The sequence below is a fragment of the Centruroides sculpturatus genome, unplaced genomic scaffold (genome assembly GCF_000671375.1).
Source record: "Centruroides sculpturatus isolate CEXI.00-Female unplaced genomic scaffold, Cexi_2.0 scaffold210, whole genome shotgun sequence".
In the NCBI taxonomy this organism is placed as follows: Eukaryota; Metazoa; Arthropoda; class Arachnida; order Scorpiones; family Buthidae; genus Centruroides; species Centruroides sculpturatus.
The window spans coordinates 97,792-120,902 of NW_019384341.1; the positions used below are offsets into that span (position 1 = coordinate 97,792).

At 30.6% G+C, this 23,111-nt stretch overlaps 1 protein-coding gene across 3 annotated transcripts in view; it reads right to left on the reverse strand.

Annotated features, from left to right (window-relative positions):
* Window positions 1-7,442: 7,442 nt before the first annotated feature.
* LOC111634343 (homeobox protein HOX3-like) overlaps window positions 7,443-23,111 on the reverse strand; it is a 42,922-nt gene continuing 27,253 nt past the window's right edge. For all 3 annotated transcript variants that reach the window (XM_023379108.1, XM_023379116.1, XM_023379101.1), the window contains exons 2-4: window positions 17,359-17,789; window positions 10,343-10,660; window positions 7,443-7,481 (exon numbers count right to left, since the gene is read on the reverse strand). In XM_023379108.1, coding sequence (XP_023234876.1) covers window positions 7,480-7,481; window positions 10,343-10,660; window positions 17,359-17,716 — 678 coding nt within the window. In that variant the 5' untranslated portion in view covers window positions 17,717-17,789 and the 3' untranslated portion in view covers window positions 7,443-7,479. The remainder of the gene's footprint in view (window positions 7,482-10,342; window positions 10,661-17,358; window positions 17,790-23,111) is intronic.

A 23,111-nucleotide genomic window follows, 5' to 3' on the forward strand; every position in this document is an offset into this window, starting at 1 on the left:
GCTGCTTAGATTCGAATCCTTCATCATTTTTGCTGCTAAGGTGCATGCATGCATGCATCAAGAGTATATTTCCCATCCGGGCAACAATGTTTCAACACCCCATTACCCGTCATATGTAGAAGTGGGCGCGTCACCACTAGGAGTAACAGCGTAAAGCATGAGAAACATAGCATCTGAGCGGCACGTGAGAGGAGAGGTTGAGGTTGCGAGAGAATAGATGGTCAGAGAGGGAAGTAATCACCACAGTCGATCCTCTTCCCCCATTCTCCTCTCTCCCTTTGCGGATAAAAGTAACGTTTCGTATTTGGAAGTAAGGGGACGCCATCATATGTATTTCCCAGGAGACGGCAGCTATGGAATTTCCATGGTATGAAGGAGGAAAAAAAAAGAGAGAGACGAAGAAAGAGAAATGCCAAGATTTTATATACAATGTATTGAGTTTTGTTTCGTTTTTGCATTACACATCCAATTCTTCCAGATGTGAAATATGTAGATAAATCAATGCCTGATTCTATATAAAAGCATTTACTTATTTATTTTTTGGTGCGTGTATGCCATTAAAGACCCAATATAAATGCCCAATAGCGCATAATATGATATTCTGATATAAAAAAAACAACATTTTAAACTAATTTATAATTTAAAAATAGCATATTTAATTTGAATATAATGTTCTATAACGGTATAGATCGGCTCCATAAATAAAGTAAAATGAAAGATCCATAAGTAAAATATCACTCTATGATTTATAAGTTATGAAATATTATACGGTTTTATTTATGATATATATTTCTAGTTCAGTATAAAATATGTTATAAACTATATAAATCTTGTAAATCTGCTTTACAGCTTTAAAATGTATCTTATGTGATTTATGAACGTCATTTAACACGAGTAATACACTATAAAAATGCGTAAAATTTTATAATTATTTTTTAATAGATTTTAAAATAATTCTATAAATTTATATTTAAAATAATCGAAGAGCTTTTTAAGATAAGTTATAATTTAAAATACTGCTTTAAAGGAGAATAAAAACATGAATATTTAAAGCATAGATATTAAGATGAAGGGGTGGAAAAAAACATTTTTTATGATATTAATTAACTACAGATTTAGAAAATTTATAATTAATTAGTCATTTAAATTAAAATTAAAATTATGATAAAGAATTACTCTTATACTAACTTTAATATAATTAAAAAAATAAAAAGAAAAAGAAAATGTTGTATGAGGATATCGAAGTAACGATTTTATCAATATAAAATTTTTATAAAATAAGATAAAAGAATTGAACTTTTTGGATCTTTTGAAAGGCGTTTAGAGAAATTTTTCCAATATAAATTAATAATCGATAAATTCTTTTATAAATTTGATAGATTTAATCAAAGATTAAGATATATTTTCGAGATTTATTACGATGATTTTTATATCAAGAAATAGTGCAACAGTTTAATATAAAAATTTTGGAACATAAATCAAAGTCATTACGGGATGAAAGACAATTAAATGCCTCATTAAATACTTTTTAAATATATGTTATGTGTAAGTAATAAGACAAAACAGGACATTTTCAAAAGATATCTTTATTTTAGATTACAAACAGAATAGTTATATGCTATTTTAATTTGACTAGTCTACATATTGGTCCATGATTTCCGAAAAGAAAATAATAATAATAATAATAATAACAACAAAATTACTTAAAAATTAAACACTTTAATTTCTTTTTTAAATGACAATATAGCTTTTTAAGTATAAATTTAATTACATCAAAGTATATTAATATATGAAACTTATAAGCTATAGTAAGGCATGAATATAATTTCTATGATAATTAATTTTCTTACTATTTAATGTAATCTAAGTTAGTTAATTGTTAAGCCGTTAGGCCCTAATAATTTAACTGTAAAGATTGTCTAACGCACGTATACTGTACAAAATTAATGAATCTATTTAGCTTATAGTAGATTTAGTAGGCCGAAAAGACCTAAAGCTATATTAAGTAGCTTATGTGCGTATTAATTGATATTATTTTTAATTTTAGAACTTAAAAAAATCTGTAAGAGTGCTTACATTTGACAGGATATTCTTTAATGTATTTAACTTATTTAACATTAAGATAAATGCTACTCATACTTTAGAAACAAATGCATTTAAATTTAAATGATTTTTCTCGTATAAAATGCTATTTAATTTTTAAAAATTGACAAAAAGATCTACACTTAGGCAAAGGAAAAAAATCTTGCATATTTAGAATGTATTTAAAAATATTCCAGTTTCGATCAAACACGCATTTTAACGAAAACAAGAAAAATCTCAGAAAACAGTATTTTATCACGTAAGAGTACAACATTCTGTTGCTATTCCATCAGTGATCGATGTCAGACGCTGCTTAGATTCGAATCCTTCATCATTTTTGCTGCTAAGGTGCATGCATGCATGCATCAAGAGTATATTTCCCATCCGGGCAACAATGTTTCAACACCCCATTACCCGTCATATGTAGAAGTGGGCGCGTCACCACTAGGAGTAACAGCGTAAAGCATGAGAAACATAGCATCTGAGCGGCACGTGAGAGGAGAGGTTGAGGTTGCGAGAGAATAGATGGTCAGAGAGGGAAGTAATCACCACAGTCGATCCTCTTCCCCCATTCTCCTCTCTCCCTTTGCGGATAAAAGTAACGTTTCGTATTTGGAAGTAAGGGGACGCCATCATATGTATTTCCCAGGAGACGGCAGCTATGGAATTTCCATGGTATGAAGGAGGAAAAAAAAAGAGAGAGACGAAGAAAGAGAAATGCCAAGATTTTATATACAATGTATTGAGTTTTGTTTCGTTTTTGCATTACACATCCAATTCTTCCAGATGTGAAATATGTAGATAAATCAATGCCTGATTCTATATAAAAGCATTTACTTATTTATTTTTTGGTGCGTGTATGCCATTAAAGACCCAATATAAATGCCCAATAGCGCATAATATGATATTCTGATATAAAAAAAACAACATTTTAAACTAATTTATAATTTAAAAATAGCATATTTAATTTGAATATAATGTTCTATAACGGTATAGATCGGCTCCATAAATAAAGTAAAATGAAAGATCCATAAGTAAAATATCACTCTATGATTTATAAGTTATGAAATATTATACGGTTTTATTTATGATATATATTTCTAGTTCAGTATAAAATATGTTATAAACTATATAAATCTTGTAAATCTGCTTTACAGCTTTAAAATGTATCTTATGTGATTTATGAACGTCATTTAACACGAGTAATACACTATAAAAATGCGTAAAATTTTATAATTATTTTTTAATAGATTTTAAAATAATTCTATAAATTTATATTTAAAATAATCGAAGAGCTTTTTAAGATAAGTTATAATTTAAAATACTGCTTTAAAGGAGAATAAAAACATGAATATTTAAAGCATAGATATTAAGATGAAGGGGTGGAAAAAAACATTTTTTATGATATTAATTAACTACAGATTTAGAAAATTTATAATTAATTAGTCATTTAAATTAAAATTAAAATTATGATAAAGAATTACTCTTATACTAACTTTAATATAATTAAAAAAATAAAAAGAAAAAGAAAATGTTGTATGAGGATATCGAAGTAACGATTTTATCAATATAAAATTTTTATAAAATAAGATAAAAGAATTGAACTTTTTGGATCTTTTGAAAGGCGTTTAGAGAAATTTTTCCAATATAAATTAATAATCGATAAATTCTTTTATAAATTTGATAGATTTAATCAAAGATTAAGATATATTTTCGAGATTTATTACGATGATTTTTATATCAAGAAATAGTGCAACAGTTTAATATAAAAATTTTGGAACATAAATCANTTATTCTCATGTAATAAATTATATTTCGAAAAATTAACTGTATTTAACCTCAATTTTACAGATCTTTAATAGTTTTTATTTAGAAATATTTAACGAATAATATTGTTGTTCGCTAGATATTCTAATAGAAGTTTATGACGATTAAACCTTTCAAATATTTGAAATGAGCAAGACAAAACAACTGGTTAAAATCTCATTTTAGAATAGTTATAATTACCGATGTAATTATAATAAGTAAGAAGAGCTACATCCAACATGATCTGGAGATATTATGTGACTGGAGTAAGTTACATTATACTTAATATAGTGAAATGATATGAGTAAAAGTGATAATTTATAGTGGGACTAAGTGTGCGATACTTGACTTTACGTTACATTTCATAAAAAAATTATCTCTAGTTTCCACTCTTAACTAATCAACTTTTTAAAGAGAAACGAAAGAAAACGTGAACTAACAACTTCTTACATAACATGATGTTGACATAAAAGATATGATAGTGTAATTAGCCATAACGCCCTAGAATAAACATCGCCCAAGTTTTTTTTTGCACTGACTAAAGGGTTGGCCGGTGATTCTCGGAAGCCATTGCTCAAGAGGGAGGGGAGGAAACATAAAAAGTAGCATTGCCCAAGCACACGATTGGACTTCCGGACCGTATGGGAAAGACCCGAGTTCTGCTACAAGCCAAGCGTAACCGTGGCCAGTGACCGGGTGTCCAATAGCTTAGCTGGCGACCCATATGTTGCGCAAACTGCTCGCAGATGTTTTACTAGTTCACAAGGCTAGTTTTATCTCCAGGAGGTAACACGATCCATGTTGGCGGTAGAATGTTACAGAAGGGAGTTGAAGACAAGAAGTATTACTCACGTGGACAACGTCGCAGGAACGTCGTTTGATTGACAGTTTTGTGGTTCGCCAACAGATGAAGACAGATTCTTACCTAATTGATCTTATTTTATTGTGGCTTTAGGCGACTAGTAAATTCGAAATAATCTCGTTTTACTTACAATGTTTAAACGATGCACAAAATCAATTATATTCGCAGCTTTTCGAATGCCTTCTTAACGACTTAGAACGAATGTTCTAAATCGCTGAGAAGGTCATCACTTCCCTTAAAGTTGTTAGAGTGTCTGGGGATTTCACACACTAAGTACCCTTCTTTTCAACTTTTACAAAATGTGTGTTCGATTCTTAAAGATATATATTACATTTGAATAAAGATTACTCTCAAAGGACATACTTGTACTATAGGAAAGTCCGAAGTGTCCAAGCTCAGAGTAGGCAGTTCCCCGCAAACTCATCCTTCATAATTAGTGCCTGGTCGTCGTGACAACCGATTGTCGGTTCCTCTACACTAACCGTGTTTGTCGCGGGCGGCCAGCAACCTTAAGGGGACCGACGATAAGGGGTTTCAATGATATTTCCCTCCCGGGAGGAGCATGTGACCTTTTGACCCACCACTTCGATCCAACTATACAAACTGAATTGCGACTGGCGTCTTATTGTCGACACTATAAGGAAAAGCAGCTTCCATTACAATCTAACTATGGAAAATTTTTGATTTTATTCCACTAAAATATTATTTATTTTTCCTACAAAACAAAGAAACTTTGTCAATATTTAAATAATAATAATTTATAGAAGATATATGAATTGTATTTCTTTTTTTAAATCTTGTTTTATTTAAATAACAATAAAGTATAACCTATTAATCATAATTAAAAGAACATTTCTGCTTATTAAATTTAATTCTTTCGAGTTTTTATAGCAGATAATCGCGTTTAACTTAAGATTTATGGACCGGTGAGGAGCAATCCTCGTGAATATACGTGTGAATAGGTTCGGTCTTAATAACAGATCAGAAAATAAAAGAATTCAATTAGCTTCTTGGCTAAAATTGTGTGGAAAAGATCACTTAGTCGGAGGTGAATGTGAGCCGTTTTCGAAAATAGGAAGAGAATTCGCCTCGCTTTGGGAGGTGGAACAGGTAATCGAAGCGATCACTCTCAAGGGAAGTAAGGAAAAGCACAGTGGTCATTAGGCATAATTGTTAGGCCTAACCACCAACCGTCTCATTAACCGTAATCGTTAGGCTTAGTCAACCTTTACAGTCACAGGTTGCAGAAAGCGAAGAAGTCATTAGACTAAACGTTAGCTTTACGATACTTAATTACTAATAAGAGAGGGGTGGCTGAATAAAATGACAAGGGACTCGTTTAAAATAATTTTCGACATTTCATAAATATTCCCTACCTGTGTCTGTTGCTTGATGTAACTCCTGTGACGCTTGCTGTTTGGTGGTGTTTAATCGGCTCTCTTTCATCCACGAATACACGAATCCCTGACGATGTAAGGAAGTACTTCTAGATGCTTCATCACTATTACGTACGTGATAGGGTTCGCGGTTTTCTTGGTCCGAAGGAGATTTCGCTTGCACCGGATAGCTGAAATCTGTATAGTTGCTTTGTTGATAAAAGTGAATTCCTTCTGTAGTGCTCGATCCGTTTCCTGTATAATACCCATTGGTCATGGCTGGATACGGAGTTGGAGAAATGTTAGAAGCCTTCTGCATCTTTCCGCAGATGGGGACATCCCGACAGCAGTCTGTCATGTTGACCCCGGCCTACTGCTATGACTGTCATGTGACCACGTGACGTCCAATGGTACACTAACCAAACTAGATTCTAGAAAGAAAGAGAGAGGGGAGACAACGTTAATTATGCTTAAATGAAAGACGANCATTAAAAAATAATCTTAAATTTTGATAACGAAATTAAAATAGGAAACTATAAACCCATTTATTATTTTATATTCTTCGTATTGTATTTTAAATTCGCATTTTCAGCCTATTTTGATAGATACGCTTTGAATTTTTTGAAAGAAATAATTAAAAAATAAAATAAACAGGCCTTTATAAGTTCGATAGTATTTGCTTACTCTGTATCACAAAAACGTATAAGTAATTGCGTTAAATATCATCGTCGTTTCTTCAGAAAAACGTTGAAATTTATGATATTTATATATAAAAATTGTGAATAAGAGTTAAACAGGACTATAAATTCTTTTAAATCGTTATTAAAGATGAACTAACTTTTGTTGAGAGCAGCACTGATTCTCTTCTGGTACTCGATACGCAGGCCATTGTTGCCCAAAATGAACGTTTTTCTGAACAGTATAGGAAGGGTAATGGGATGATTCTAACGATTGATTAAAAGAATGAGCCACAACTCTATCTGAGACTTGAAATCCTCTCGATTCTATAGATGTATGGTGAGAAGTATCATTCTGTACACAGTTAACGGCTTGAGGGGCATAATGAGCAAGAGGACGATTGTACCCAGAAGTCTCTGATTGCTGGATATAGTTTTTTGATGACGGAGAACATTCGGAAGAAGTTCGGCTCAATATTCTTCTATCAACAGGATGATGGTGTAAATTTAATGGTGCTTGGATCATTGCCATCTGTGCAGGATGTTTCAGCGAATGGAGTGGAGAATGCCTTAATGGTGCAACTTGGATGTGATGACCTGTTTGCAAAGGATATGTATAGTCTGTAGCCTCAGCATTGTCAGGTTCGTGATAATGATGCATCGCCATATCACTCGTTTCTAAAGTTGTAGACTGAGGTGTAACAGATGGCCCGATAGGAGACAGTGTTTGAGGAAGTGGAGATCCTTCGGTTCCTCCAGATGACGGACTAGGTGCTCTATCATCTATGGATAACCCTTTACTTTTTTGTTCCTTTTTGAACTTCATTCTTCTATTTTGAAACCAAATCTTTATTTGGCGTTCTGTTAAATTAAGTAAAGCTGCCATTTCTATTCTCCTCGGACGGCATAGATAACGATTAAAATGAAATTCTTTTTCTAATTCTACTAATTGAGCACTGGTATATGCTGTTCTTGCACGTTTTATTGGTTGGTCTCCTGGAAACAAAACAAATAATATTGATTATAATCTTATATTTAATTTATAAATACTGTACAATCTATTCTATTTTTATAGTTAATATAATTCTTATACTCGACTAAATTCATTGTTTAAACAAATTATATTTTGATAATAATGAAAATTAAGTTATAACTTTATAAGAACAACAATTGATGAATTGTGATGAGCATTGTACTATTAAAAATTGGATACAGTATAAACTAATGCCAAGGGCCTCTTAATGAATGAGAAACAAAAGAAAACAGCTGGAAACATCTAATTGCATGACTCGCACGCTACTATCATTGATATTCTGTGTTCTTCTTTGCAAGAGAAGAAGAAAAAAAAAAACACGTTAAAATTTATATTTCTTCTAATATTTTAATGTTGAAAATTGACTGTGAAAATAATTCTAAGAGTTATTGTATTAACTATTTTTATAAATTAAAATATTGATACATAATTAATCTTATTAAAACGTTTATAAATTTTCATAGTATTTGTAATTTATTTCATTAATAGAATTACTAAAATGTTCATTTATTTGTGGCATTCTTACGTTAAGATTTAGTAATACTTAGAGTAACAAATAAGGCCTACAAGTGAAAACTTCCGCTCTTAGCATTGATCAGATAAAAATCTCCTTTGGAACACAATAATAAATAGTAATTCGATTGTAAAATTATATGTAAGAAAATATTCCTAAGTACATAATAATATACAGTGACGTTATCTTAATTATAGGTCTATATCTTACTATTAATAACAAAATATATCATTCAACAAAAGAACTTTTATTGTTGTTCAAATCTTTGTTTTTTCATTTCAATATAATTATAATAATATTTTTAATTATTTGTTTTTCCTTTTCTCATTTTTTATATGACGATTTATAAAAAAATAAAAGAATTATTTAGCATAAAAACTTTATTTGTGTAACTAATTTAACCAAATTTTTAAGCCTCTTATTAAATATGGGCGTGTATCCTAAAAATTTGCACAAATTCAATAGCGTTTTCCGGTAATGCAAATATATACGATATACGAGACAGCATACATTCTTTCTAGAATGTTTTTGATTTCATTTATCGAAAAAGTTTATGTAAATAACGATCTATTTTAAAAACAGAAGAAATGTGATTGGCAGATTTTATACTGAAAATCACGAAAATGGGAAATCATATACAGTTAACATTTCTCTGCAATGAGAGTTCCACAGTGTATAGCATCATCTCAAAGGTATAGCAACGGGAACTTGCAGAAAGAAGAAAGAGGAAGTGGACGAAAAAGGAACCAATTGGAGAAAGAAGCCTCGAGAAAAGTTGGATAAGCGCTTGAAAATTCGAAAGTTCAGCATTTCACACATTCACCGGATTCTCAAGGAACGTCAAGTAATTCTCAAGAAGTGAAAGTCTGCTCCAAAATACAAGACGAAGCAACTTGCTACTAAAAAAAAACCTGCAGAAGCTGCGTGATGAAGACTCGAAGGCGTCAATCTTAATATGGATATGGACGACGAGTCTTATTTCACTTTTGAAGGAAATGAATAGGCTGGTAACAATCACTATTTCATCAAAGAAGGGCTAGATGTAGATCTCGAAATCAAATTCAAATGATACTCCAAGTTTTCGCCGAAGCTTCAGATTTGGCTGGCAATCAGTTCAAAGGAACGTTCACAGGTCCTGGTTGAACTGACCCATCATGGCTCTCCATCACCTAAGAAGTGTATGGCAACGAATGCATTCAGAAGAGTGACGAATCCTTCTTAAAAAATGCTACCCTGACTATGTCTTCAGGCCAGACATGGCCACCTCCCATTATGCTCACGACCCAGTCAACTTGATCCATTGCAGAATACGATTGAAGAATTTTTGGTACACTTCAAAGCCTCCACTTCCGGAGGTTAATGGAAAGACTAAAGTTTGAATGCAGCCTGGTCATTTCATCTGAACGTTAAACAACCTATCTTTAACCAAGAATCTTATTTTAAAGTAAAAATAATTAATGAATTTTAAATAACTTTGAATTTTATGCAGATTTTTGAGATACATGCCCATTACATTTTACATTAATAAATTGTAAAAACAATAATAGGCATATGCTAGAATAATTATTTTATTAAAAATAATTCATATTTTATAAAGAATAACAACTCAAGTACGAAAAATATATAGATATGATCAATAAAGTTAAGCGGTAAATTAATTTTAAGAATAATTCCTTCAAATCAGTGTTATAAATGTGCCGTTGTATCATATACTTTTATTTAGTATAGGCTACAAGTAAGAGGATGAATAAAGCAGAAATTACAAATCACACATGTAACGGTCAGTAAATTTTCGTGCGATGAATGAACTACATTATTGATCAAAACACATTGCATGACTAATAGAAAATTCTTGAAATCCCGTGTTTCTAAATGAAAAATGTAACGAAAATATCACACGTTCAGTCAGATAAGATAACAGAAAATGGTAGTCAAAAATCTAACGATCAATTTGATAAATGATTAAAAACGTTTTTTCTTCGTTCACTTGGCATAAAGTTGTAGACTGAGGTGTAACAGATGGCCCGATAGGAGACAGTGTTTGAGGAAGTGGAGATCCTTCGGTTCCTCCAGATGACGGACTAGGTGCTCTATCATCTACGGATAACCCTTTACTTTTTTGTTCCTTTTTGAACTTCATTCTTCTATTTTGAAACCAAATCTTTATTTGGCGTTCTGTTAAATTAAGTAAAGCTGCCATTTCTATTCTCCTCGGACGGCATAGATAACGATTAAAATGAAATTCTTTTTCTAATTCTACTAATTGAGCACTGGTATATGCTGTTCTTGCACGTTTTATTGGTTGGTCTCCTGGAAACAAAACAAATAATATTGATTATAATCTTATATTTAATTTATAAATACTGTACAATCTATTCTATTTTTATAGTTAATATAATTCTTATACTCGACTAAATTCATTGTTTAAACAAATTATATTTTGATAATAATGAAAATTAAGTTATAACTTTATAAGAACAACAATTGATGAATTGTGATGAGCATTGTACTATTAAAAATTGGATACAGTATAAACTAATGCCANTAAATATTTTCTTATAAATTTTAATGACTGATAAATTTGTAATTTATATATATACTGTATATACAAAATAAAAAATAATATGTTAATAATTATCTGCTGTAAGGTGTAGAAAAATGGGTTAATACTAATCATTAATCGGGCATTGGCAGTAATCTACAAAAAAACTTATCGAGTAATTGGGAATTTGATGGTAATTTAGAGCTTAATATAACTGATAATTTTTAGTACAGACGAAGAATGGTGTTAAGTTTATTTTGTAATAAATTGTATGCGTTTAAAAGTTTTGAAATGTGATACGAATAGATTTATAGAGATATAAATATCGCATTTAATATTCAATAGTATATTGAAAACAGATTAAATGCTCAATCCTTGCTTTATGATAAAATATAATAATAAGCATGTTTCAGCCTACTGAAGTCAGCAAAACATCTTTGTTTGGCAGTATAATGATTGACAAAGCGTGAAAACACTAAGAGAGATAAAGTAAGATCAACTGCTAAGGAACAGATAAAGTGAAAACAGAACATTGTCTCCAGATCCTAAAGTCGATTAAAATGTTCTGGAATCAACAATGGTGCAGCCATAGGCTTATAAGGGAAATGATAGATAGGATCTGCAACACATAGGGGGTCTTTCAAAAGTATGCTCTGAAGGACAGAGGGTTTGTCACGGACCAAGAATAATCTCGGAAACTGGGGATTTTATCATGAAATATAGCACCAAAGAAAAAGAATTATTAAATACGTCCAGTCTACTCTATATGCATATCCCATATTCTAAGGAAAACGACAATTGATGGAATTAAAAATTAATCTTTGTCTTAAATATGCTATTAGAGCTTATCTCGGATTAGAATTCACTATTACAATGCTTCTTTTAGTATATAAAATAATTTTCTTTAATTTGCAATTAATTAATAGTTAATTAATAGCAATATTTGTTAAATTATAATTAGAAGTAACAGAAATATTGTTGATCATATTCTTCGAGTGTAAATAGTTAGCTTTTATGAAATGAAATGACATTAAATCCTCTAGAAAATAATTTTATTTCCTATAAAATAATTATAAAAACACCTACTTTTCAACTATAATGAAAAGAAATATTGATAGAAGTCTGATTTTCAACGAATACAATTATATTTGCCTCACTCTATAATTAATTATGTAATTCTTTACATTCCGTAAGCCAATATGCTATTTCATGTTCTTTTACAATATATTATGTTTTACTAATAATATAAAGTAAAACCACAGTAAGTTATTATATAATTTTTTGGTATATATAACTGAATATAATGCTTCCAATAATTTTTAAACCATTTTTTGTTACTTGAAAGTAACGCAACGTTTGGATTCATTCAATTTAAAATTTATATTCTAGTTTCATACGGATGATATTTTATTGTCTTCTATAAATAATACATTAATATAAAGTATAAATCTAATTTTCTGAACGAAAAATATAACTAGAAATGATCGAATAATATTTTCAAAAGCATAAAGTTATAAAATATGAAGCATGAATCAGTAGTAATCCTTATAAGTTTACATATGCACCCTATCTTTTGTAAGAATAACAGTATAAAGTTACTATAAATATACGTCATTTATAAGATTATATAAGCTAATGGGATTATTAATAGTCAAGATTATATAAGCGCTAGGAGATATAAAAATAAATACATTTCAGAATTTAAAAAATCCTTTTTAAATCGCACTATTAATCTGTTGTCTATTATACTTTATTAAGATAATATTATTAAATGTTTCCAATAAGCTAATTCTGAAATATTTTATACGAAAGTAGTAAAAAAATGGGTCTATTCTCTTTTATGGAATGTCTGATTACGTTGTTAGAGCCTATTTGTTCCAAGATAAGTAATTATTTGGTCAACGTAACATTAACTGTTCGTTCCGACCACCTTCAACATCCATTAACCCATTTACGATAAGTCTACAAAACTGTTAATTCTTCAAAACAATTGGTAAAAATTGCAAAAAAAGGAGGGAAAAAACGTTTTATTTCCTGAATCAGATAGGCAAGAGCAGGTAAATTTTTGCGAATGTGGAAAAAATCAAAGAAAGAAAATTCCATTAAATAGACTTAAATTTAGGACCTAGTTAATTTGAAGAAAAACCAGTGAGGGACGAGGAAGAAAAAGAAAATAAAACAAAACAAAAAAGCATTTTTTAACGTTTAGTTGATTGTTCTAAGTCATCTCTCACTGGTCATTAAGGAAACATCGGTGTAGAAAAACATTTATTAGGCCCATTAACTTAATTCTAGTTTTAGAGGATTAGAATGGAATTTTATTTCTTCACAGCAAGAATTTCAACAAATCAAATTTACTTTCATTAATTTAATAGAGTGAAAACAAATCTATTAATGATAAGATAATTACAGATCGCGTCCAACAAACGAAGCAGTTAATCAAAATAAATTAATTTTCAAAGAAAAATTCTAAACTTTTTACAATTATGTAAATTTATAATTTATAAAAGCGTTAGAATTTTGTAATTTAAAGTTTAAATCGTCCCAGCATGATTTTCTCATATTTAGTAAAATATTCTATTAACCTTAACAAGCCTTTGACATATAGAACAGTTTGATAACCCTTCTCATCTCAGCAGGATAATTTCCTTGCAAATAATGAGTATGCATTTAATATGCGCTAATAGATGTCTCGCGGTGTTTTAACGAAGTCAAACCCTATTCCGAAAATTCACTAAGTTAATAGAATTAGCATAAGAATCACTAGAGATTAACTGTGTACAGCGTTTTGTGAGAAGCTGTAAATAGACTCCAAAACGCTTAAGGTCTTCGACGAAGCGGCGAGCCGCGAGGGAGAAAGATTTATGGAGTCGACCACCGCCCGCGAGATTTACGGGAGCATTAAGTGTGTGGACGTAGCGAAAGAAACAGTCATGATCGTGGCTGGCCTCGTATAAATCAATTTGTCTACTCTACAAAGACGTAAAGCAAAGAGCCGAGCTTCCGGAAGATGTATTAACACGTTGAAAGCGTGTTGATAGAAGTTAACGATTTATAGATACTTCATCTCTTTTATTCCTTCTTACCTTTTCCTTGTTTATTTTGCTTCTTTAAAACGCACCGAATAATTTCTATTTTATTTTATATTATATAAAATCATCGTCCAACAAACGAAAATCGAATCCACGTTTCTTTGTCTTTTCGATGAATATTCTGAAAACGGGATTAATTATTAAAGTTATTTGAGATCTTTAACAATTTTCTGCATCCAGTTTGACAAGTTATAGAACAATGCAATTAAGAATATTGATACGAATTTAATGCTACGGTCTATGAGTGAATAGATGTTTTATACGTCATCGAATAATCCCCTGAAGATCCCCTGTCGCATAGCTTCAGATAGATTCTAATATCTTTATAATATAAAAGTAATAATCAAATAAATTATTAAATTATCTAATTTTTGAGTCGTATATAGGCCAAAAACATTTTATTTTTAATTTGTAAGTTAGTTATTAATCTAATTACAAAACTCGGTTATAATGAAACATTTTTCACATTGCAGATGATACAGAATGCATTGTGAGGCATTTTATCAATTACGCCGATGTAACAATTTACCAGACGTTACATAAAGATGAGTGACACTTTACGGGATTTGAGGCTTTCTAACATCTTTCTGAATTCCATAAGGTAAAGTACTGTAAATAAGTTATCTGAATTACAAGTTTGAACTGGGTTCCATGTGTCCCTCTCGGGCCACACACGAACAACTGCCAGCAATAGGCTAATTAACCATCTTCATAGTTCATTGCGGTTGCCCGTGTCATTAACTAATTTAACAACCTCGTCGCCCTGAACACGTGCCTGATATAAACCTCCGCAGAGGATTTTTTTTCTCTCTTTTACTCTGGGGTACACGTTACTGTTATCACTTTAATAGAATATACAAATAAGGATTGCCGTTCTTCAGTTCCCGTAATGACCAGATGCATGGTTTATATCAATATTCTAGTTAATTCTGTAGAATCAAAACAGTTCGTTCTATAACAGGTGTAAGATAAATTGTTTTATGTACTCGGGAATTCTGTTAGCTGAAAACACGTGATTAGAAAAGAGAAATGTCTTTGAAAAACAATTTGCATAGATTAATTTAATTTCTTCTTCTTCGTGTTCCAGAAATTTGTAGACAGGGTAATTGGATTATTCTATAGATCTATTCTTAAAGTAATAAAAAATAAAAATTTTTAAGATTTCAAACGTTTTTTTTTTAATAATTTTTATCGTGTTGTTTAAAAAATATTTACAAGATTTTATTTACAGATAATGTATGGTTATTAATGGCACTTACAAATGATTGATGCGTAAGTTTACTATTAAATATTAACTTATAGAATTTAATTATGTTTTTAAATTTTAAAAACATAATTTTTATAATTCTAATTATAGGTTAATATTTATAAACTTTAAAAATAATTATTAAAAAATGTTTTCATTTATGACACGCTTCTACAGAGTTATTTGTTAGGCCTATAATTACATGATATAAAAATAAATATAATTTACTTTTCCTAGGCCTATTGTCAAAAATTTAGTTAAATTAATTTAAAATAATTAGAAATTAATGTATTAATAAAATAATCTATAATAAAAATATTCTCCCAGGAATGTTATTTAACCTTTACATATAGAAGGTAACTAAGGAACATAAGTTTTTTTTTTTTAGTTACTAAATAGTTGATAGGCTACAAGTCTGTTTATTTTAGTATAAATATATGTGTAATATCGATTGATAAACGTAAATAAACATTTTTTAAGAGAGTAGAGTACATGCTTTTTTATCGATTGAATATTTTCTATGCAGTCTTTCATTTATGTTATGAATATTAATATGGTCTACGCGTGTACATAAATAACTATTATCAACGCATTACATATATTTACAATTATAGCCATTATCTCATTCTTCATTTTGACCAATTTACCATTAAAATAAAGAAAAAAATCTGTCTTTTCTGTATTATATTAGTAATTACATTGATTAATGTTTATATTTTTTAAAAAGAATTTATAATTCTAGAATGATAGAAACTTGAAGTATCGCAAGGAAAACTAAAAGGATTCAAAGTACTGTAGTGTAGTTTGTATAGAATAGGATGCTTTTAAATCATGCTTGAATCAAACAATCAAGCAAGAACTCTATCCATTAATCATTCAGTTAACAAGTGCTTAGCTTAAATCTAATTACCATAAAGAATATTTATCGTAATCCTTAATTCATTTTGCCTTGCAGAAATTAGATTACATAGCTTAGTCATAGGCCTGTTTTTAGTTATTGTTGGCCAAATATTTTATCCTTAACCAAAATAAATCTCGATTTTTTTTTACATTTACAGTCATTACTTGTATAATTTGAAATGTAAAAAATAAGGCGAGTTTCCGATTTTAACGAATTTATTTCCTTAGGTGGGGCAATTCTCCCGGAATGACCCAACATGAAATCTATCTCCAATTGCATTGGCTTATTTTTAGATTTACTTTATATGTTTATATTCACATTTATTTAAATTCAGGGAAACTAATTTAGACGAATATTAATTTGAAAATTCAAATATTCATTATACATAACACTAGGAAAGATTTGATAGATCGTTTCATAATGTAAAGATGAACATTTATATGTAAACGAAGTGACAAATGCAGACGTTCTAAAATGGATATGTTTAAACTAGAATGCTTCCAAAATATAGATTTATCTCCTTTTTCTTTTCATAAACCAAAATTTTCGATACGATAATTCATTCTACTTTCAAATTTTTCAACTATTCTTCGAATTAATAATAATAATTTATAGAAGATATATGAATTGTATTTCTTTTTTTAAATCTTGTTTTATTTAAATAACAATAAAGTATAACCTATTAATCATAATTAAAAGAACATTTCTGCTTATTAAATTTAATTCTTTCGAGTTTTTATAGCAGATAATCGCGTTTAACTTAAGATTTATGGACCGGTGAGGAGCAATCCTCGTGAATATACGTGTGAATAGGTTCGGTCTTAATAACAGATCAGAAAATAAAAGAATTCAATTAGCTTCTTGGCTAAAATTGTGTGGAAAAGATCACTTAGTCGGAGGTGAATGTGAGCCGTTTTCGAAAATAGGAAGAGAATTCGCCTCGCTTTGGGAGGTGGAACAGGTAATCGAAGCGATCACTCTCAAGGGAAGTAAGGAAAAGCACAGTGGTCATTAGGCATAATTGTTAGGCCTAACCACCAACCGTCTCATTAACCGTAATCGTTAGGCTTAGTCAACCTTTACAGTCACAGGTTGCAGAAAGCGAAGAAGTCATTAGACTAAACGTTAGCTTTACGATACTTAATTACTAATAAGAGAGGGGTGGCTGAATAAAATGACAAGGGACTCGTTTAAAATAATTTTCGACATTTCATAAATATTCCCTACCTGTGTCTGTTGCTTGATGTAACTCCTGTGACGCTTGCTGTTTGGTGGTGTTTAATCGGCTCTCTTTCATCCACGAATACACGAATCCCTGACGATGTAAGGAAGTACTTCTAGATGCTTCATCACTATTACGTACGTGATAGGGTTCGCGGTTTTCTTGGTCCGAAGGAGATTTCGCTTGCACCGGATAGCTGAAATCTGTATAGTTGCTTTGTTGATAAAAGTGAATTCCTTCTGTAGTGCTCGATCCGTTTCCTGTATAATACCCATTGGTCATGGCTGGATACGGAGTTGGAGAAATGTTAGAAGCCTTCTGCATCTTTCCGCAGATGGGGACATCCCGACAGCAGTCTGTCATGTTGACCCCGGCCTACTGCTATGACTGTCATGTGACCACGTGACGTCCAATGGTACACTAACCAAACTAGATTCTAGAAAGAAAGAGAGAGGGGAGACAACGTTAATTATGCTTAAATGAAAGACGAGTATGTAAAAGTAACAATGAAAATTGTGCGTTAAGTCAACGCCAGGTGCTAGAGACGATGCGGGGGTGTTAAGGAAGCGAGAAGCAGGTGAAGTTTGCAGGTGCAAACTAACATCTGCTCTACTAGAACATTGCTTGCTGCGGTAGCGATAGAGGAAATTTCTTGCCCCAGCTCCATTTTTTTCGGAGTAAATACCCAGATTTTGTGACACGTGATGCGTAGGTAAACTGCGCCTAGTCCTGGCTTAACTTAATCTCGGAATTAAAGAAAGTCACCCGAAAGCTGTTGCTTTTGCTCGTCCGATTGGCGAAAGCGTGGACATTTGCTATAAGAGCGTTTCTCCTGTTTTGCGTCGGCCGGCCTGCACCTCATTTCTCATTCAGGCGAACAGCTCGCACGCTCGCACGACTGGATTCACGCACGCATACAAATGTCTGTTTCCACCCCGATGATTGCACCCCCCTTACTGACGAACTGTCTGAGGGAGGGTTGGTCCTCACGCGATACGACGTTGGTGTTCAATTTTACCGAATTAAAAGGTGGGGAGGGATAGAAGGGAACGAGAAATCAAGTCCCGGAGATATTGTTAGTAAAATGATGGATAGGTTGAAGGTCTGTTACCGGGGCTAAAAAGCGAACCAAGTCATGCGGGCACGGTAAATACGGTCCGGTGGCCGAGTTGTGTGTGTTTGGTGGGCTGAAGTCTCCACGAGATGCGAGTTTACCCCCAACGGGTCGATTCCGCTTCGATTGGACCTCCATCAGCAACCAATCCAAGCACTGTAAAGAGAGAGAGATGAATGGGTGGGAGGGGGTGGAGGACAACCCACAGCGGTTACAAACCGAAAGACCGCCCGCAATGAGGGGAAGACACCCCCTGGTGGTTTATGGACAGTTCGGGCTTCGAAACTGCTGTACGTATCCACATATAAGTGTATAGTATGGTCGAGTTGACGAAAAATATATTGCATGTCTGGCTACTTGTAGCGGTAAATTCTCGCTTTCATGAAATTGGGCATTGTGTCAGAATACGCCTACAACTATTAGATTCAATTTTATTACTGAATAATTTTCATTCCTTTCTTCATATAAAGAACCAAATTTATAAATAATGAAGTTCGTTATATCTAGGATATTTAATGCTATTCTTAAATAATCGCATAGCATTCAGACGAGGGGCCTATAATAGTCTGCACATCTTTGCATTTTTTTCCATGTAATGTTGTCGTAGAACTTTTTTAAGTTACAAAATTAGCTTAGAATTACACGATAATATTTCTACAATATTTTTTAAATCATTTTCTACTGACTCATTTTAAATTTTGCATATCTCGAATAGACATTATACTAACTTGTAAGCATAGCTAAAATTTATTTAAAAATTAATTAATTAATTAAAATTAAAATTTATTTTAATAAAATTTCGCTACATTAGGTTAATAAATTTTATAGAAAATTAATAGGAGTTAATACATTTTATGTCTTAAATAGTATTAGGCCTACCGAATAGATAGCTTAATGATCGTATTTAATGGATATTTTATTATTTAAATAATTTATAAATTATAAAAAAAAAAACTTCAAAACTAAAATCGAATACAGCCTAATCATTAAAGCAATATTCATAAAATTAAAATTATTCATTGCTCTTAAAGACGAAATATTTCACTTTATAACTTATAACAAATAAATTTAAAAAAGATGAGAATTTCTTATTCTAAATTAACATTTATCCCGTTGCAATTAAGCGAAAATTTTTATCACGATTTTTCTTTTAACGACTAAAGTAATCTTCTCTGAAAATATTCCAAAATATCAGAGGAAATATGCAGGGTGACGAAGGCATCAAACTGTGCAGCAAAGGAGGTCTTAGATAACTATCTTGATTCTTTCCGTCTTCTTTCTGCTAAACTGGGCGACTGAGATGCCTTTCTTTGCCTTCTTTATCGCTTTCGAGACAGTTGGCACAGACAACTGTGTATCTCTATCCTTATCTATTTAACTTAAGATTCTCATTTTTCTACCAGTCAGAATACCTCGTCCTAGTATCTGCGGTAGCTTTGTAGAAATGCAAGCAATGTAAGTTGGAGATATTGTTAGCATAACGGACCAAGTTGACGGCAGAAGGTAGCGTTTGTTTAGTATGGTTGAAAAGAAGACGAAACAAAGAAGCCGTGTTCTAAAGAATACGGAGGATAACTTTTTATTTACTGAACAATACTGAGCGAATGTTTCTCGACTTGTTCGTAGAATGATATATGAAGGACCAGGACAGAAATCTCACATTTCGTCACACTAACGATTACCTCATTAAGATACGTTACCTTCAGAAAATATTTTGACAAGTTTAAATTTATAAAGCTGTAAGAAACATTTAATTTGAGCTTAATAATAAATTAAAAATAAATCAATTGGTTTATTTTTTTTTATTTTAAGCATCACTATCATTTGGAAGCTATTAACATAGAATACGTTCGCACGGTAAAAAATTTAGATCAGTAGGGCATGATATTACGATCATTTTATCCTGCATTGAGAAATAATGAATTATTTCAATATGTCGTACTCAATAGGTGACAGAATATTTGAAAAATAACAACAGAGCCATTAGCCTTTGCTGTTATAAAAAAGAAACTAATAAAGACCTTTCTGTATGATTAATGCTTCTTATTCTATTTTAAGCATATTCGTTGGGATCTAATTAAAATGGTAAACCGAAAATAAAGGTTTTTTTCGCTGTTTTAATTTAAAAAATTGCTTCGTGGGTAACGAAAAAGATGTATAGCTTTCATGAATAACAAAAACAATTTTAATACTATTGAATTTTGTTGTCTTCGGTCATTTCACTCGTGACAGGGTATATCGATTAACAATAGTTCAGAGGTTAGGACTGAAAGTAGACCAAACAATTTGTTGAGAGGGAGCAAGTTCAGAGGACAGTTTCCGTTCGGATCTAGCCACTGTCTCCCCATACGGTCTTGGGGGTGGGCCTGTGGATGATCAATCATTTGTCTGTCCCCAAGGTCCCCAACACCTGCCCCCTTTCCCCTCGGTATGAGTGCAGAGTATGAAGGACAATGTCGCATGTCTGTTCCATCTATGTCTCTGTCTTCTTGTCTAGTTTATCTCAACATTTTATTCCTTTCCTCTCAAAACAATTGAAAGAAAAGGAGACACATTGCACGCACTGAGAATAGACATTTGAAACGCACCATCATTTATAATAATAAAAATTTTTTATAGTAAAAACTAGAATGTTTTTTCAATAAAAATACATTTACTAAATGTTAAAATAAGATTTATTTGTCTGTAAAAATTTTTTTATAGACGGTATGCAACATGTGCACTTCAGAAAAACACGAAAGAGAAGGACTAATATAATAGAGGTATTTATTCTGTGGTTTTTATTTTTTCCTTTTCTTTTCCTTGTACTTTTTTAAACAAACATTTCAGAGATCTTATATTACTGAAACGAGTTATAAGTCTAATTTAAATACTGAAAATTAAATGTTCTCATATTATAACGACTACCGAAGAGTTAGTTTGAAACGCTCCTCTTTTGAATGATGGATCACTTAGACATCTGTCTACTGTTGTAAAGTATTGTATTCGTGATTTACAAAAGAATAGATCGTGGCTATTTACACACCTGTACTTTTCAGAATGGACGACGCTTTTAAATAGAATTACATTGCTGAAATTTTTCATGGCTTTTTTTTATGTTTGCTTAATCTATTAAACTCAAAATTACTTTGTCGAAACGCATTTATCAACACAATAAAAAAAATTAAAATATTATTAATGATATAGAGTTAAATATATTTATTTATTAAAATAATTTAAGATTATTTTAATTAAAATATATTAAAAATCGATTATTGTTTAACGTATTACGATTATTTAATTTAGCTAATTATGCGATTGTTTATTTTTGCATCACAAGATGGCGCCATACAGAAAGTATGAATAAACATTTATTGAAAATCTTTGAAATTTAATTGAAATTTTCCTTAATTCTGCTCAATTTCTCATTGGATTAATTTGATTAATTTAATTCAACTAATCAACCAAATTAAAAATAACTTGAAGTGTTTAACAAGAAATCATCCATTTTTCTATCATAACAATGGTTTTTAAGAAAAATATTTTCATTTAACTAAATTTATTTATCCTTATTTTAATAAAAAAAAAAAAAAGTATTTAAAATAAAACTATTTACCGTGATAACATTTTTAGAATTATTATTATTTAGACTAAGCTTAATTTCATCGCCCTTGTGTATAAATAATTTCTTAAAAAAAAGCTCATTTATTATCTTAATTTCAAAAATTTTAACACAAAATTATATAGATTGATAAATAAAATTATTAAATTTTTATAATATAAGCTAGGCTTACTTAATTCAATATGAATTATAAAATACTTAATTAAAAAATTAACTAGTTTTTAATTGGTGTTAATTAAAAAGTAGGTTACTACAAGATCTAAATAAAATTATAAATTGAAAAATTCTTTAAAAAATTAATATAAACTCTAGGCCTAATGTTTATATATGTATAGCCTATATATATATTACAGATTAATTTGATTACAATTCTTTCTAAAGAATCCCAAAATAAGCAAGAAATATTACATTTGTATAACAGTAAAGAAAACATTTTCATCCTACACACTTTACCTATTGATGATGCGTATTTAAGTGTCGGAAAGAAAAGAATAAATGTATAAATTTAAGTCTAAATATTTAATCTATTAACGAAGTTTTCGAGTTTTTAAAATAAAACAAATCTAAATCTTTAATGCTCTATAAAATTTTATAACTTATTTCCTAATAGTAGATTGGCTCTATAACTTTGGGCATTTTATAGGGGGTAGTCTTATTGTTCTAGAGACATCGCCTTATTGCTTATTGTAACAATTGAATAAATAAAAAACCACTAAATTAGTCCTAATATAGCTAATGTTATACTGCGTTACAAGTACTCGGAATATCTTTCACCCTTTCCGCCTATTACCAAATCTATTGAAATTAACCAACCATAAAGAATCTTATGAATACAATGATGATAGATACTAGAAAAAACGATTAAACAAATCATTAAAATACTTATATAAATGATAGTAAAGACAATCATAAATTTTGATGACTTAATCGACTTAAAATTAAATTCTTGTCTTTAAATCTAGTTAAAATATTAAAAATTAAATTAAGCAAATAATAATAATAATTTGTGATCAGCTTATAACTCAGCAATTTTAATTGCAGTT